General features: G+C 41.1%; 1 protein-coding gene across 3 annotated transcripts in view; it reads left to right on the top strand.

Moving 5' to 3' along the window:
• NARS2 (asparaginyl-tRNA synthetase 2, mitochondrial) overlaps positions 1 to 17,021 on the top strand; it is a 117,087-nt gene that overhangs the window by 92,631 nt on the left and 7,435 nt on the right. For all 3 annotated transcript variants that reach the window (XM_071221469.1, XM_024572541.3, XM_053924104.2), the window contains one exon: positions 1,310 to 1,447. In XM_071221469.1, the coding sequence (XP_071077570.1) occupies positions 1,310 to 1,447 (138 nt within the window). The remainder of the gene's footprint in view (positions 1 to 1,309; positions 1,448 to 17,021) is intronic.

Below are 17,021 nucleotides of genomic sequence, written 5' to 3'. Positions count from 1 at the left end.
GGCTTTTTTCAATGTTTGCTCAACCTTGTTGAAATATTTAAAATGAAATATAATTTTGAAGTAGAATTACATCGCTTAAAATAGCAGCAACTAAAGGGTTATAAAGAAGTTCCCCCCCCCCAAAAAAAAGTTTCCCAAGTTTAGCAAGATGAAAATCCTTAAAAAGAATGGTAAGCATAGACTGTTAGTATAGAAGTCACCTTGCTCAGTGTTTCCCAAAGTATAGTCTGAAAGAGGTGAAGTGATGAAGGGAGTTTAAACAACACACTAAACAGGTTTCTAATTCTGTTGAACCTTATAGTCTTCTAATTTGTAATCCACTTTGGAAAACACTGAATTATTTGGGTTTTTATTTTAAGAACTCCCTTATTTTATTGGCAAAGATAGAGGTCCAGAGAGGCCACACGGTCCATCAGCGAACATGCACATGGTGTTGGAGGCAAGTCTCCTCGTCCCTGTGCTGGGCCTTTCTCCCTGTAATTAAGATGCTGCCAGACAAGTGGGAGCAGCACGCTAATGTTTAGAATGCAGTACCTTTGTCTTCAGACTATTTCTTACATCAGTCCCACCCCCAAGTAAGTCAGATCCTCCTGGAAGTTATAATAGTGCCCTGTGCTTGTTATATTTGTAATCAATTAATTTCTTTGTATAATTTTGTATTTGATGTTTGTCTCCTACTCTGGAAGCTTTAGGAAGTCAAGGATTCTATTTTTCTTACCACTGTATCTAATACCTACCATGGTACCTAAGATTTAATAGGCACATTAGTATTTGCTGAATAAATAGATGAACAGTGTTATTAAATATTCATCAAAGAGCATCTGATATATCAGTTGACTCTTATTTAAAAAATTCACTGAGAGAAGCCATCTAGCCAAAGATGCACTCAATATTAGAAATATTATCTTTCATCATTTAATTTCCTGAGACTTAGAAACAGAAACTGTAGAAGAAGCTCTAGGCAATATTAATAAAAACTATGAGTCTGAGGTCAGTTTTTATACACTGTGGAAAGTACACTTTGTTTTCCTGAAGATGCTATTTATCTGCTAAATGCTGCTCCCTGAGATGGGCGGCAGAGAACTTAGTGTTTATCTACTAGTTTTGGCTTTCATCTTTTCAGGCCTTTGGATGTTCTTGCTAACACATACCTCTGTCTAGTTTAGCTATCTGTGTACCCTCAGCAGACAGCTCCACACATCACTGATCCTCAGGGAGGGAACTGATACAGGTTATTTTCAGGTCCGGCATTGTATATGTCAGCTGTGTCTTCTCCTTTGGTAATCTCTTTCTTCCCCTCTCCTTGCAGTGGGGTGTTGATCTGCATACTGAACATGAAAAGTACCTGGTGAAGCACTGTGGCAACATACCGGTCTTTGTCATTAATTATCCATTAGCACTCAAGCCTTTCTACATGAGGGATAATGAAGATGGGCCTCAGCACACAGTAAGGAAAGACACTAAATAAATCGGGGTTAGTTATCTCGGAGTCTGGGTTTTTCCCTTGACTTAATTTTATCCTTTGGCATACTTTCTTAAATTAAATTCATCACTTTACATCTCTTAAAATGATAAATTTTCTCAAAGGCATCTCTAGATTTTCCTCATTTCTAAGACAGAGGTGTCCTTAGTTTAGCAGATACAAATGTAGGTATGTTTTGTTTTGTTTTGTTTTGTTTTGTTTTGCATTTTATAACCGAGAGGAAGTAGGCTAGAGCACTGTATAGCAAAACCAGGTGTGTTGTCCGGTTAAGTACTGGATGGGAGACTTCAGAGGGGGTGGTAGGGGAAGTGTGCTGGGCAGGGGCAAAGGAAGAGCTAGCTGGCCAGAGCCAGAGGCTATCAAATAAAAACAGTGAGGGGAGGGCACCCCAGGGGATCCAAGCATTGGGCAGATTCTGCTGCCGGCTCCCTTCTGTCCCTTCTGTGTCTCCCCTCTCTCTCTTTCTTTGTCTCTTTTTGTCTCTCTCTCCCTGCTCTCTTTAGCCTTTTTTATCTTGTGTTCTTTTTTTCATCCCTAACTTTAGTTCCTTTTTTTAATTTTTCTGGTTTACTTTTTTTGTTTCTTCTTTACTCCATTACAAAATTATCAGTATATGAAATAATAATATATCTGACTCCTTAAATATGTACTGAATAGTTATATACTTAATATCATTAATTATAAAAGCCTATGATACAAATACGTTTAGTTCAAAAGTGGTTCCAAAACTAAACTTTGCTATTTGGTTCTTTTCACTTGTCTTTATATAAATGCCAGCAGAAAAATGTGGACCAGGGCCCACTAGTAAATAAAACATCCCCATCTTAGGGTATACAAGGTTATCTCTTTGCATGTATTTCCTGTTTTCTCTTGCAGTATTACTAAGACAATAGTAGCCACCAATTAGTAGATTCCTGTGAGGCAAGCATTACCCTCTCATCTCTAAGTCCTGAAACACCTTGCCAAAAAACTTAGTCTTTCTCCCGTGTTAGAGATGCAAAGACATCAGTTGCGTTTCCCACGGCTACAAAGGTAATGACAGAGTTAGTATTCAAACCTGACTGCCTCTGGCTCTGAAGTCTATGGTTTGTTGGTTTGTTTGTTTGTTTGTTCATCTGAGAGGGGGAAGGGAGGGAGAAAGAGAAGGAAAGAAACATCAATGTGTGAGAGATACATTGATCGATTGCCTCTTTGAATGCACCCCTACTGGGACTGGGCCCGAAACCCAGGCATGCGCCCTAACCAGGAATCAAACTGGCAACCTTTCACTTTGCAGGATGACGCCCAACCGACTGAGCCACATCCGTCAGGGCTGAAGCCCATGTTCTTTCCCACTCTATCTCACTGCCTCAAAATCACAAATACCAAGTTACATTTTAGCTATTGATTTTACTGTTCCCACCTTTCATGCAGCATTATCCAAATCAAATGGGCCACACAGTTGATTTATGATTTCCTATTTTTTTCTTTCCCTAATAAGCCTCTGGTATAATTGATTTTGAGAAGTGAATTGGCCAACAGGTTGGCAGCAAAAAATAAGAGAGACTAGGGCATAGATTATTCAGTCCTAAATAATTCAATATTAAGCTTACATCACAAAACAGTATGAATCTCTTGGCTTTTTTATCACTCCACCACATCCCACTCCCACCTCCTCCCATCTCCCCACTACCCATCCACACACACCATGTAGTCTTCTCATGTAGTTTTCCTAGATTGAGCACTTTCTTGATTCAGTTTTGTACTTCTTAACCTGCTTAAGGCTTTCCTTCTCTGTAAAGACGTATCCTGAGTTACCCAGTCACTGTGAGCCTCCCTTTTCTACATTTCTGTAGCATTTAAAGAGTTAGTAAAACTGGTAGATTTATGTCTGTTTTTTGCAGTTTCTGTGTGAGTTTTGCTTTCTCAAATGAAATTCTTACCTTTTACAGTTTGGCAAATGAGTTTTAATAACCATCACGGCCTCTATAGCTCATTGCTCCTTTTCTTGAATGTGACTTCCACCCATCACGCCACTTTCTAGCAGCGCTTTCTAGAATCCGTAATAATTGTTATGTCATTAAATCCAACAGGCTTACTTCACCTCTCAGCATTCAGCACTATTCTTGACTTTCTTATTCTTAAAACTTTCTTCTACCTTGGCTTCTATGACATCACATACTCCCAGTTTTCCTCCTTTCTCAGTGGGTTATTCTTTCTTAGTCTCCTGTGTAGGTTTTTCCTCTTCTGCTCGTCATTAGATGTTGAGATATCTCAAGACCCCATCTGAGTTCTTTTCTCTCCACAGGTGATTTCATCTCTACCCACAGTTTACTGTTTCTTTTCAGATAACTCAGAAATTTACATCTGTAATCCAGACTTCTCCTCTGAGCTCTGGACTCATGTTGCCATTTACATGTCTCAGAAGCACCCGAACCTTAATATCCAAAACCAACCCCAGGATTGCGCCTCTTCTCCCGTCCTCCACCAAATTTGATCTTTCAGTATTCTCTGTCCATCTCATTGTACGAGCCAGTAACTAATTTTTGAAATATCTCTCTCGCTTTCCCTATTCAAGTTACTTTAAGTTCTGTCATTTTTATACTCCTAAATGTATCGCAAAGCTCTCTACTTCTCTTCATTTCCACTCTACCTTTTTAGACTAAGACAGCATCATCTCTTGCCTGAACTACTTCAGTAGCCTCCTGACTGATCTTTCTGTATCTGTTTTTTCCTCCCCTGGGTTAGTTTCCCCCATTTCAGCATGAGCTTTTAGAAAATGTAAATCTGATCCTGTTATCTCCCTTCTTAAAACCATTCAGTGGCCTCCCTCTGCTCTTAGGATAAAAGTCAAACTCTTTTACGTGCCCTGCTAGCCCAGTACAGCCTGGCTGTTCCTGTCTTTCTTCCTCAAGTACTGTGGTGCTTCCCTTTGCTCTCTCTGCTACATCCACACGGCCCTTCTTCCAAGTCTTCAGACATGCAGTGCATTCTCTCACCACGGCATCTTTGTATATAGTGTTCCCTCAATCTACAGAAATCTTCTTCACTAAAGTAATTTCACTTATTCTCCAGATCTCTACGCAGTCATCATTTCCCCAGAGAAACCTTCCTCGACCTTCCAAACTGAGTCCAACACTCCTATTAGACACCACAGTGGTACCACGCACAGATTTAATTTTATGTTTATTTGTATGACAATAATTACTGACTCTTTCCTCTATGCCAAACAACTTGAGGACATCTTTTTCACTTACCAGTGTGTCCCTGGTGCCTAGCATAATGCCTGGTACATAGCAGGCACCTCGTATCTGTTTGGTGATGGATAGGTGGTGATGGGATGGATGGGTGAATAGAGCCCAGCAGTTTTACACACAGAATGGACAAGTAGTGAGTGAGTGACTTGGTTTGCTAAGGAAATTTCTGGGAAGCTAGAGAACGCTTTTACTCTAAATTTTTTGAGTGATAGCAACATGGCATAAAGGAAAGTCCAATGGTTTTAAAGTGTTAGACACCCTTGGGTTCAAGTCCCAGGTTTGTGTGTTATAAACTATGTGACCTTAAATAAACCATCTAATTTCTTTGAGACTTAGTTTCCCAATCTGTAGAAATAAGATGATAATACTTTCTGGAGTTGCGAGGATTAAATTAGGTAATATATGAAAAATACAGATCACAGTTTTTGGGTGTGTAGGTAACACAATAAATAAATATGAAGCCCTTTCTCCTTTCCTCCTAGATTTTGATAAAGTCTTTACTGTGATAAAGCACAAGAATGTTAAAATACTTGTGTGTGTGTTGCCACATCATAACATGCTCTTACATAAGATTCCTTAAAGGCATTTCTCTCATAGACTGTGGTCACAAACATTTCTTAGAAGGACCTTAGAAGGGTAACTTATTTATGACGAGTCTCTCTAGTGATATCTCACAGCTTGAAACCTGAAGAGATTATAATGGGACTTTAGTATACTTTATAATTTATGCAGTACTCAGAGCTTAATTATTAAAATATAATTTATTTAAACTATACATTAAACATAGATTATAACATTGATTAGCTACCTAGATTTCTTTTATTTTAATAATTTTTATTGATTATGCTATTACAGTTGTCCCAGTTTTTCCCCCTTTATCCCTACCACCCCCCACTCCCTCAGGCCATCCCCACACCATTGTTCATGTCCATGGGTCATATATATAAGTTCTTTGGCTGCTCCATTTCCTATACTGTACTTTACATCCCCATGGCTATTCTGTATCTACCTACTTGTACTTCTTACTCCCCTCACCCATTCCCCAGCATCCTTCTCCCATCTGGTAACCATCAAAACACTCTCTGTATCCATGATTCTGTCTCTGTTATTCTGTTTGTTTAGTTTGTTTTTTAGATTCAGTTGATGATAGATACATATTTATTGCCATTTTATTGTTCATAGTTTTGATCTTTTTCTTAAATAAGTCCCTTTAATATTTCACATAATAATGGTTTGGTGATAATGAATTCCTTCAGTTTGTTCTTGTCAGGAAAGCACTTTATTTGCCCTTCAGTTCTAAATGAGAGCTTTATTGGGTAGAGCAATCTTGGCTGTAGGTTCCTGCTTTTCATGACTTTGAATATTTCTTGCCAGTCCCTTCTAGCTTGCTAAGTTTCTTTTAGAAATCAGCTAACAGTCTTATGGGGACACCCTTGTAGGTAACTGACTGTGTTTCTCTTGCTGCATTTAAGATTCTCTCTGTATCTTTAACCTTTGTCATTTTCATTATGATGTGTCTTGGAGTGGGCCTCTTTGCATCCATCTTGTTTGGGACTCTCTGTGTTTCTTGGACTTGCATGTGTATTTCCTTCACCAAATTAGGGACATTTTCTTTCATTATTTTTTCAAATAGATTGCCAATTTCTTGCTCGCTTTCTTCTCCTTCTGGCATCCCTGTGACACAAATGTTGGATCACTTGAAGTTGTCCTACAGGCAGCTTGGTGTTGCATCCTTTTTTTTTTTTTTTAATTCTTTTTTCTTCTTGCTGTTCTGATTGGTTGTTTTGTGCTTCCTTATGTTCCAAATCATTGATTTGATTCTCAGCTTCATCCACTCTACTGTTGTTTCCCTGTAAATTGTTATTTATTGCAATTAGTGTATCCCTCCTTTCTGACTGGATCTTCTTTATGCAGTTAAGGTCCTAAGTTCTTTGAGCATCCTTATAACCAGTGTTTTAAATTCTGCTTCTGATAGATTGCTTGTCTCCATTTTGTTTAGTTCTTTTTCTGGAGTTTTGATCTGTTCTTTCATTTAGGCTATGTTTCTTTGTCTCCTCAATTTGGCAGCCTCCTTGTGTTGGTTTCTGTGTAGTAAGTAGAGCTGCTATGACTCCCTGTCTTGGTAGTATGGCCTAATGTAGTAGGTGTCCTGTAGGTACCAGTGGAACAGCCTCCCCTATCTGGGTACCCAAGGTGTGCCCTCATGTGGGCTGAGTATACCCTCTTGCAGTTGAACCTTAGTTGCTGTCGACAGGTTAGTGGGAGAGATTTACCCAATTAGTTAGCTGCAAGGACTGGCTGTGACCAATGACCATCAACCTCCACCCTCTGTGGAGGGTCACCTATACAGGGGCAGGGTGGTGGTGCTCTGACGTCGTCTGTAGTTGTCCACTGAGTGTGCAGGCTATGGGATTTCCCTGGTGGCGCAGGCCAAGGTCAGCCCCGACCTGTATTTTCCCCATTACCACCCTGCCTGAGCTATAAAGCAGTCTGAGATGGCTGCTACTCGTGCTGGGCTTGGAGATTCCCAGGCAAAGCAATCTGTGAAGCTAGGCTGGCTGCTGCTAGTGCCAGGGCCTGGGGCTACTTAGGAAGAGGGGCTGGGGGCTCGCTGAGGTCAGCTGTTGCTTGTTTGAGAGGATTTAGGAAGTTGTGAAACAGGAGCCAAGACCAGCCATTCATGTGCAAAAGTCTCTGTTAACAGCTTGGGTGGCCCCTGAAGTTGGGTGGGACAGAGTCTCTGGTCTCTGGGGCAGGGCAGACAGTGTCAGCCAGGTTGATGAATTCCCAGATATGGCACTGGCCTGCCAGCTCTTTAGCTCTGTAGCTCTGTGGGGGAGGTCTCAGAAAGGGACAATGGCCTCTGCCCACCTTTTGTCTGAGAGAAAACTGTCCCCCGAGTCTTGCCTTGATACCAGACACTTCAGTTCCTCCCCATATGCCACTGGTGCCTTTCAAGCTGCTACCCCTGTGCTGGAGCTCAGAGAGAGTGAATATGAGTACGTCCATGTGTGGGTTCTTTAAGGGGAACTGCTTGGGACTCCAGAAGTTTCTTCTGCTGACTCAGTTCCCACTGGTTTTTGCAGTCACAAGTTATAGGGACTTATCTTCCTGGCATTGGAACCCTGGGCTGGGGTCCCTGGTATAGGACAGGGACTCTTTGCTCCCGAGATCTCTCTCACAAATTTTTATCCACCACACGTGGATGTGGGACCGGCCCATTCTGCTTCTCTACCCCTCCTACCAGTCTGGACGGATGTGGTTTCTTACCATAGTTGTCAGAATTCCATTCAACTTGATTTCTGAGGGTTCTGAATGATGGGTGTTCTATATTTTAGTTGTAATTTTGATGTGGTTGTGTGAGGAGGCGAGCTGTGTTTACCTATGCTGCCAACTTCCATGCCTGCCTTCAGAGACCTAGATTTCTTTTCAACCCACTTGTATAAAGTGCCTGCTTCCACCCCTGAGTGGTGAGTGAACAGGCTTTGGCCAGATGACTAAATTCTGTGCTGCTTTTGTAGGGCTGTAATAACAGGTTGTGGGTAGGGTTGGAAGAGTTTCTGCAGTGGGTATGATGAAATCTAAAAAAGTACAACAGGTGTGTTTCACAGGTGCCCTGTCTAGGGAATCAAAGGAGAAGGGTGGGGATATGTTTAACTGACACCATAAGTTTGGCCACAGGTAATAAATAGTAAAATGGTATCTTTTTACAGTTATAATTTCTTTTTCTTTCTCCCCTCACCCTCTTCAAAACATACACACTCACACAGAGAAGGTATGCACTATGTTATAATGAAAAGGGCACTGGACTAAAAAGTTAGGAGTGCTGAGTTTGAAATTCTGCTCTCTTACTACTTAGCTGTATGACCTTAGGCAAGTCTGTCCAATCTCTGATTCTCAATTTCTCCCTCCATAAAGCCAGGGAATTTGATTAGGTGACCTCCAAGGTACTAATCAGCTCTAAGATTCTCTAATTTCAGGTAGTCTAAGTTTTTCCTCAATTGGATATATAAGAATAACTTGTAGATTATCAAACATTTGATAATTTGAAGTGAAGAGATCATGGGCCTAAATAAAGTGAATCCAAGCAAGTGTGCAAAATGCCATATGCCCTTGAGTAAGTCCCCCCCCAAAGCAGGTCACAAATATTTAGCTAGGGAAATGGCTTCACAGAAAAGAATATCCATTCATTCCAACTGCGTGCAATTAGGAAGAAGTGACCGTCCAACAGTTCTGATGAGATGCCAAGAACACCAGATAATGTTACCACTTTTTTCCCTTTTTTATTATCATTTCTATTGTATTTTCCATTACCATTTATTCATCTTATACCCTCTTTCACCTATGCCCACTCCCCTCCCCCTTTAAATCACCAACTGCTGTCTGTCTCCATGAGTTCTTCCTCTTTTATTCTTTTTTGCTCAATCCCTCCTTCCCCCCAAATTCCCCCTCAGAGCTGTCATCCTGCTGTCTATCTGTGAGTCTGTCTTTATTTTGCTTATTAGTTCAGTTTGTTCATTAGATTCCACATATGAGTGAAATCATATGGTAATTTTTTTTTATCCTCACCCAAGGACATTTTTTTCATTGCTTTTAGAGAGAGAGGGAGAGGGAGAAACACCAGTGTGAGAGAGAAACACCAATCTGTTGCCTCCTGAACACACCCAGACTATGGATGGTACGCACCTAGACTGGGGATTGAACCTGCAACCCAGGCATGCACCCAACTCAGAATCGAACCCACAACCTTTTGGTTATGGAACAACACTCCAACCAACTGAGCCACGCCAGCCACAGCTGTTCTCTTTTTTCAAATTGTTTCAGTATTACTTAACAAATTATGAAAATTTAAGCTTTAGTGGGCATTCAGTAAAGTACATATTGCAAAGTCAACTTAGAAGGAAGAATATTCAGCCAGGGGCTATCTAATGAATTTCTCTGGAATGGAGCTAGTTAATTGGCCTGCATCAAAATAGCTTAAACCTCAAATCAGCAGAAACTGTGATGAAGGGAACTGCCGGTTTCTCCCATATCTAGGACTAATGACTGTTCTGGGATACCATGTCAAAGTCGAAAGTGTACATTTCAGTCCATCTAAAGTGCTCCCAGACTAGCCGTTGTACCAGCCAGATTCCACTTTCAGTCATTGCTACATGCGGCGCATCTGCATCTTTACACTGTCACATGGAAGGTTCTCTTTTTTAGTTTTGTGCCTCCTTGTTTTTAGGGGCAAAATACAGTCTGTGTCAGCAGTTAGAGAAAAAGCCCATAGAGGCTAAAACCACAAATATGTTTCCTTTGGTTTGTGGAACATTCATCTTTTGATAATAGTATCTAATATTGCTCCATTGTTGGTAGCAGTCTATGAGATGTCTATGAGAATAAGGAGGTGTTCAATTTGTGTTTTTCATCAGTATTTAAAAATACTAAGATAGGTAGGAAGAGAGGTATCAGAGGAAGGAACATTAAACTCTTTTTCCCCTCTTTGAACTTAGCATGGAAAAAAGGTAATGTATTAAAGGCCTTGTTCCTATCTAATCTGCTTGTTTTTTAATTTGAAGCCTTTTTTTTAAATTCAAGGTCTGAATTTTATTTTCAGTACATTGATTGGAATCAAAGAGTAAGAGTCAAAAGGGAGTGTCATAAATAGAGACCAGGCTTGTTCAGCTTGAATACCAACACAGACTATTTCTAGACAGCTTGCTGCTGCAGCTGTGCGACTAAGGCAACATCGAAGCTCACACACGGTGGAGGAAGATGTGCCGGGCGCATTCTGGCCTAGAAGATGGAACCAGAGAGGAATAAGTTTTGTTTAAGACTAGGGAAATTAGCAGAGTGTAGTAAAATTATTTTTAGCCTTTATCGTTATCTGTGTAGGAGAGTGAACAGACAGCAGAACTAAAGTCCTGTTACAGAACAGAAAGAGTTTGTTTAACCGGCACTAGCAGAGCCTAACACTAGAGAATTGCAGTGGAGAAACAGTCGGTATTTTATTATGAATGGTGCCGTCCAGAAGAACGGGAAGCTAATGCTCAAAAGCCTGAACTTCACGATGGCATGTAGGGTTACAGATTATATAGGACAAAATCACAAGATATAGTAGGTTAGGAATTTGAGGTCATGCTGAGAGCAAATTGGTCAGAGGTGGGGTAAGGGAAATGGATCATTTCTTCAGCCTTGAGGACAGCTCTGAGGTCTTTTCTGGCATCCCTCTGTCCTGTCTTACGGGAAAGTAACCAGGGGATCATTCTACCTTAGGGCTTAGGAACAGAACCATAACTTAGGTCAAGATACTACCTTTGGCCTTGCCAGGTAACTAGTTGGTTGGATCATCGTCCCATTCCACCAAGGTTTCGGGTTTGATCCCTGGTCAGGGCACATACAGAAATCAACCAATGAATGGATAAATCAATGGAACAACAAATCGATCTTCTCTCTCTTGAAATCAATTTTAAAAAAAAAGATGTTATCTTTAGCCTCCCAGAGGTCCAAACCACGTGATCATTAATCAGGTCCAGGCTACTGCCTTCTGTTGCCTCAGGGGTTGCTGATTGGGGTGGAGGGCAAGCGATGAGGTTGGGTCTCTGAGGGTTGGAAAGATGATTTCTAGAGCCAGGATTCAAAGCTGCATTTAATCAAAGTCCTAGGAACCCTCAGTTTCACTTCCACTTATTTCAAGTCTCCCAAAGCTGCACACAGACAATGGAGATTTTAGTTACAGAAGTGATCAAATGTGGTCAACTTTAACGAACTACAGAAATGATCCCTGAAAGTATAGTCTTCAAATATGGTCAACTTTAAAAGGATATTTCACTATGCAGCCAGTGAATTCTCACTTTCTGGAGTCCAGGGCAGGATTCTCCATCCTGGCCCTTTAAGCAGCCTTAGACTCTAGGACCCACAGTCCTGCCAGCATGTGAAGGCACATTATAATCCCTAGCCAGTGTTCCACACAGCTTGCTCATTCCCAGCCTGTCTGCACTCTCCTCACCGCCTGTCACCTGGCCAACACTCAACCAAGTTTTTCTCATTCTTCTCAAGAAAGTTGCGTGACTCCCTCTAAATTTTACATTTTTGTTCACCCCTACGTCATAGTTTGTATTCTATCTGGATGTCCCTTTTACCTTCACTAGAACTCTGGAGAAACAGGTAGTTTCTGTAGAAATTAACCCAGTACTTACCAGGGGGGGAGACACAGATAGGATAGTCTTACCTAGAATGGAAATTGAGGAGATTGTTCTGGTGATGTTTTGGGAATGCAGTAGTTTTTATATCAGAAGAGACTGCAGGTCTGTGTATACACAATGTGTATGTCTTTATTTGTAGCTAAAAATATTTTACTGTATTCTAGCTTTTCAGAAAGTGCAGAATCTCTAGATGGATTGGAGGGTATCGTTATTAAAAAAGACAAAGAAGAAGTATAAGAATATAAGTTGAAGGGAAACTAAACCTAAAGTAAAAGGGAAGAAGATTATGTGGGGGAAGAGAAGACAATGAAGCCTTTGTGGGCCTTGCTTCAGAAAGAGATAAATTTGTCCTTTACAAAAAGGAAACAGTGCCCTTTGGTCATGGAATATTTTTTTAAATATATTTATTGATTATGCTATTACAGTTGTCCCATTTCCCCCCCTTCACTCCACTCCATCCTGCCCACCCCCTCCCTCCCATGTTCCCCCCTATAGTTCATGTCCATGGGTCATACATATAAGTTCTTTGGCTTCTACATTTCCTATACTATTCTTACCCTCCCCCTGTCTATTTTCTACCTACCATTTGTGCTACTTATTCTCTGTACCTTTCCCTCCTCTCTCCTCCTCCCACTCCCCTGCTGATAACCCTCCATATGATCTCCATTTCTGTGATTCATTCTTGTTCTAGTTGTTTGCTTAGTTCGCTTTTGTTTTTGTTTTAGGTGTGGTTGTTAATAACTGTGAGTTTGCTGTCATTTTTACTTCCTATTTTTTATCTTCTTTTTCTTAGATAAATCCCTTTAACATTTCATATAATAAGGGCTTGGTGATGATGAACTCCTTTAACTATACTTTATCTGGGAAGCACTTTATCTGCCCTTTCATTCTAAATGAAAGCTTTGCTGGATATAGTAATCTTGGATGTAGCTCCTTGCCTTTCATGACTTGGAATCCTTCTTTCCAGCCCCTTCTTGCCTGTAAGGTCTCTTTGGAGAAATCAGCTGACAGTCTTATGGGAACTCCTTTGTAGGTAACTGTCTCCTTTTCTCTTGCTGCTTTTAAGATTCTCTCCTTCTGTTTCATCTTGGGTAATGTAATGATGATGTGCCTTGGTGTATTCCTCCTTGGGTCCAGCTTCTTTGGGACTCTCTGAGCTTCCTGGACTTCCCGGAAGTCTATTTCCTTTGCCAGATGAGGGAAGTTCTCCTTCATTATTTGTTCAAATAAGTTTTCAATTTTTTGTTCTTCTTCTTCTCCTTCTGGCACCTCTATAATTCGGATGTTGGAACGTTTCAAGATGTCCTGGAGGTTCCTAAGCCTCTCCTCATTTTTCCGAATTCTTGTTGCTTCATTCTTTTCTGGTTGGATGTTTCTGTCTTCCTTCTGGTCCACACCGTTGATTTGGGTCCCAGTTTCATTCGCATTACTATTGGTTCCCTGTACATTTTCCTTTGTTTCTCTTGGCATAGCCTTCATTTTTTCATCTAATTTGCGACCAAATTCAACCAATTCTGTGAGCATCCTAATTACCAGTGTTTTGAACTGTGCATCTGATAGGTTGGCTATCTGTTCGCTGCTTAGTTGAATTATTTCTGGAGCTTTGAAGTGTTTTGTCATTTGGGCCTTTTTTTTTTTTTTTTTTTGGTCTTGGCACGCCTGTTACGTATATACATATAGGGACAGAGCCTTAGGTGTTCACCAGGGTGGGGTAATGCTGGTCGCTGGGATGTGATGCTCTACATGGGGGAGGGGCCGAGAGAGAGCAATGGCACTTGTTCCACTCTCTGCCGGATTTCAGTCACTCCCTCTGCTACCCACAATCAAACTGGGCCCCTCTAGTGCTGATTCCCGAGTGGGTGGGCTTGTGCATGCTCTAGGCCCCTGTGAGTCTCTCCAAAAAACTCTCCTGTGAGGCTGGGAGTTTCTCCTGCTGCAACCTCAACCCCCATGGGTGTTTTCAATCTGAAGTTTGAGGCTTTATTTCCCCACACTGGAGCCCTGGGTTGCGCTGTCTGCTTCGCTCCCCCGAGGGTCCTCCCGGTTTATCTGTGGGGCCGTGGGGTCTGCTAGCTGTCGCACTGCCCGCCCCGTTCGTCCCACAATCCGCCACATCTCTGGATCCAGCTGCGTTGCCTCCAGTCCTGTCAGCCTGGCTGCCCATCTCCTCCCCTCCTACCAGTCTGGATGAATGTTGCTTCTTTATCTCCTTGGTTGTCAGACTTCCGTGCAGTTCAATTTTCTGTCAATTCTGGTTGTTTTTTGTTTTTAAATTGTTGTTGTCCTTCTTTTGGTTGTGCGAGGAGGCGCAGTGTGTCTACCTACACCTCCATCTTGGTTCTGGTCATGGAATATTTATGAGGCATTGTAAAGGAATGTCTTCCTCAAAAGAAACAGATCTCTTAAAAGGAGAGGCAGTTTTATTTGCTCTGTAAGTCAAGAAAACATACAGGAAATTCAGCCACCTGGGAATTTTCAAACCATTTAGACAAAGAAAGAACATAGATAACATATGTATTCTTTCTTCTTATTACATAATTAATAGTCATGCAGGACTTTATCTAGATGTCTTCTAAAATTTTTATTCAAATGGTAAGAAGTTCTTTTCTACTGATAAGCACCTCTCCCAGAGTACAGAGGAAGAAGATAGGGGGATTACTCATCTGACCCTAATTCTAATTAACAATGAGGAATTGGTGGGGTGGAAATGGAAGAGTCAAGGTAGGTGGGAGGAAAAGCAACATGATGAACTGTTTTATGATAGGTCAGGAATTTTTGGCCTTGCTCATCTCATGGCATACATAAACTAATTACTAAAATTTTGCAGCACACCAAAAATATACATATTTTGCTGATCTGACCAAAATATAGGCATAATGTCAATTCATTCACACTGTTGCATTGGCCATTGTCAATTTTTTTATTTGGCAGTTTAAGGGAAAAGAGACCAGTGCCCCTGACTCAATAGTCAGGTATTGCATGTTTTAACAATTCTTGCAGCACTCTGGTTAAAAATTGCTGTGATACATAAATAGTTGCCACTCGTTACTCCCTTGGGGAACTGCCTGCTCCATTGACATGAGCTTAGCAACTTGCATGTGACTTGCTTCGGCCAAAGACTTTTAAGAAAACATGACCCACATACCTTACTTCTGGACAAATGCTTTTTTTTTTCCATCTGACACAAGATCAGCAATACCTCAGAAAGCAGCTTTTTAATCAGCTTCAAGCCAGGACATGTAGTACAAGTTTTTAAAAACCAGTTCATTGTTGTAAAGCAGTGGTTCCCAATCAGGGGTTATACTGTTCCCCACTCAGACCTCCCCAGAAGATAGTTCTGGTTGTCACAGCTAGGGGAGTGCAGCTGACATCTGTGGGTAGAGGCCATGTATGCTGCTAAATAGCTCACAAGGCACAGGACAGGCCCTCAAAACAAAGCATTACCTGGCCAAAAGTGTCACTAAATGCTAAGATTAAGAAAACTCTGTTGTAAGCTTCTGGCCTTATTTATTAATACAGCATAACTTAACCTATCCTGACTAGTATAGCAACTACCTCACTAATTTCATAATAGCCAATGTGGAAATAGTTGGGTTCAACTGGCTAGGTACCTTGGTTATTAGGAAGACAGATTTGAAAGAAATCCAGGAAAAAATGTAGGTATCGTACTATGGCATATGATTTTGAAGGTGACTCAAAAGGTTCAGAAGCTTCCAGTTCCACAGCTATTACTGTGCAGTTGCAAATATTCCAGATAAACAAAAAACAGACAGAAAGGCCAAAAACCAATGTGGTTGCTTGTTGAATTTTCCAGTGAACTCAAATATTAAAATAAAGGAGTTTTATAATCAAAGATAAATATGTCTTTTGCACTCCTCTAAAAATAGCATTAAAAAAGTTAAGTTCCAAAGTTGACATAACTTGAACCTGCAAAAACTGCTAACATCCCAAGAGGTTGTTTGTTTGTTTTAGTTGTGTTAGAAGCAAGACCAAGCAAGAAATGGATCTCTTGTTTGACGCTTATGAACTAATAGAGAAAGCAGAAGAGCTCATCAAGGGTAGCTTCAGTCCTTCACCACTAGCCACCAACCTCAGCTGGACTACCTGTCTCCTGTTTTTCTATGATAGCTGACTCTGCAGCACCCTTGTTCGAAGCAATGGGCCTTTTTAGCTCTGCCTCTGAAAGCTTTACATGTACTTGCAGTATCAGAAGCAGTTACTGCCCTTCTTAGTGGCTAGGAATCGCCCCACCTTTGAAACCTTGGAAATAAGTGACACATTTTAGATATACCTATCCCTTCTTAGCATTTAGAGCTACACAAAGGTGGAATGCTATATTTCAGAGGTCGTGATTCCCAGGCTTTAAATATTTTCAAGCAAAGGCCAGTGAGCCACGGGGTTGTCTGTTCCCTTCTAAGTCTGATTCCCTATAATTCTAGGTTTAAAAGTCTGGATTGAAGTTAAGAACAAATATTTTAGCCCTGACCAGTGTGCTCAGTTGGTTGGGCATTGTCTCTCAAAGTGAAAGGTCACCAGTTCAATTCCCTGTCAGGGCACAGGCCTGGGTTGCGGGTTCCGCCCCCATTTGGGCTGTGTACAGGTGGCAACCAGCCGATGTTTCTCACATTGATGTTTCTCTCCCTCTCTTTCTCCCTCCCTTCCCCTCTCTCTAAAACTAAATAAATAAAATCTTTTATAGAAAAAGAACAAATATTTAATTATGTGCCTTAGCTCCTAGCATATTTTAGCCATATCTAAATACAAGATACTAGGAGATAGAGAAGCCAGTCCATCTGCAGCCATAAAAACTCCCTTGAACCTGCTCCTTTCTCTAAGAATAGAAAGGGTAACTGCAGAGTCCTGATTGGAGTCCAGCTCTATTATATATAGCCCAATTTCCTCATCACATTAGTAAGCCTCTCTTGGCCACCCATCCAGAGCTGTTTGTTTCATTACCTACGAGCAGGTCTGAATCACCGAATCCACATTCTAAAACACCTGCCTGTTCATTGTAGGCCCACCAAGTTCATAGAATGACTAAGATGTGGTCAACAAGCCGTGGCAGCATGACAAAGACCTATCGTACACTTTCTCCTTACCAGCTTAGCGAGCGGT

The sequence above is a fragment of the Desmodus rotundus genome, chromosome 5 (genome assembly GCF_022682495.2).
Source record: "Desmodus rotundus isolate HL8 chromosome 5, HLdesRot8A.1, whole genome shotgun sequence".
NCBI classification, from domain to species: Eukaryota; Metazoa; Chordata; class Mammalia; order Chiroptera; family Phyllostomidae; genus Desmodus; species Desmodus rotundus.
This window is presented reverse-complemented; position numbering and strand designations above follow the sequence as displayed.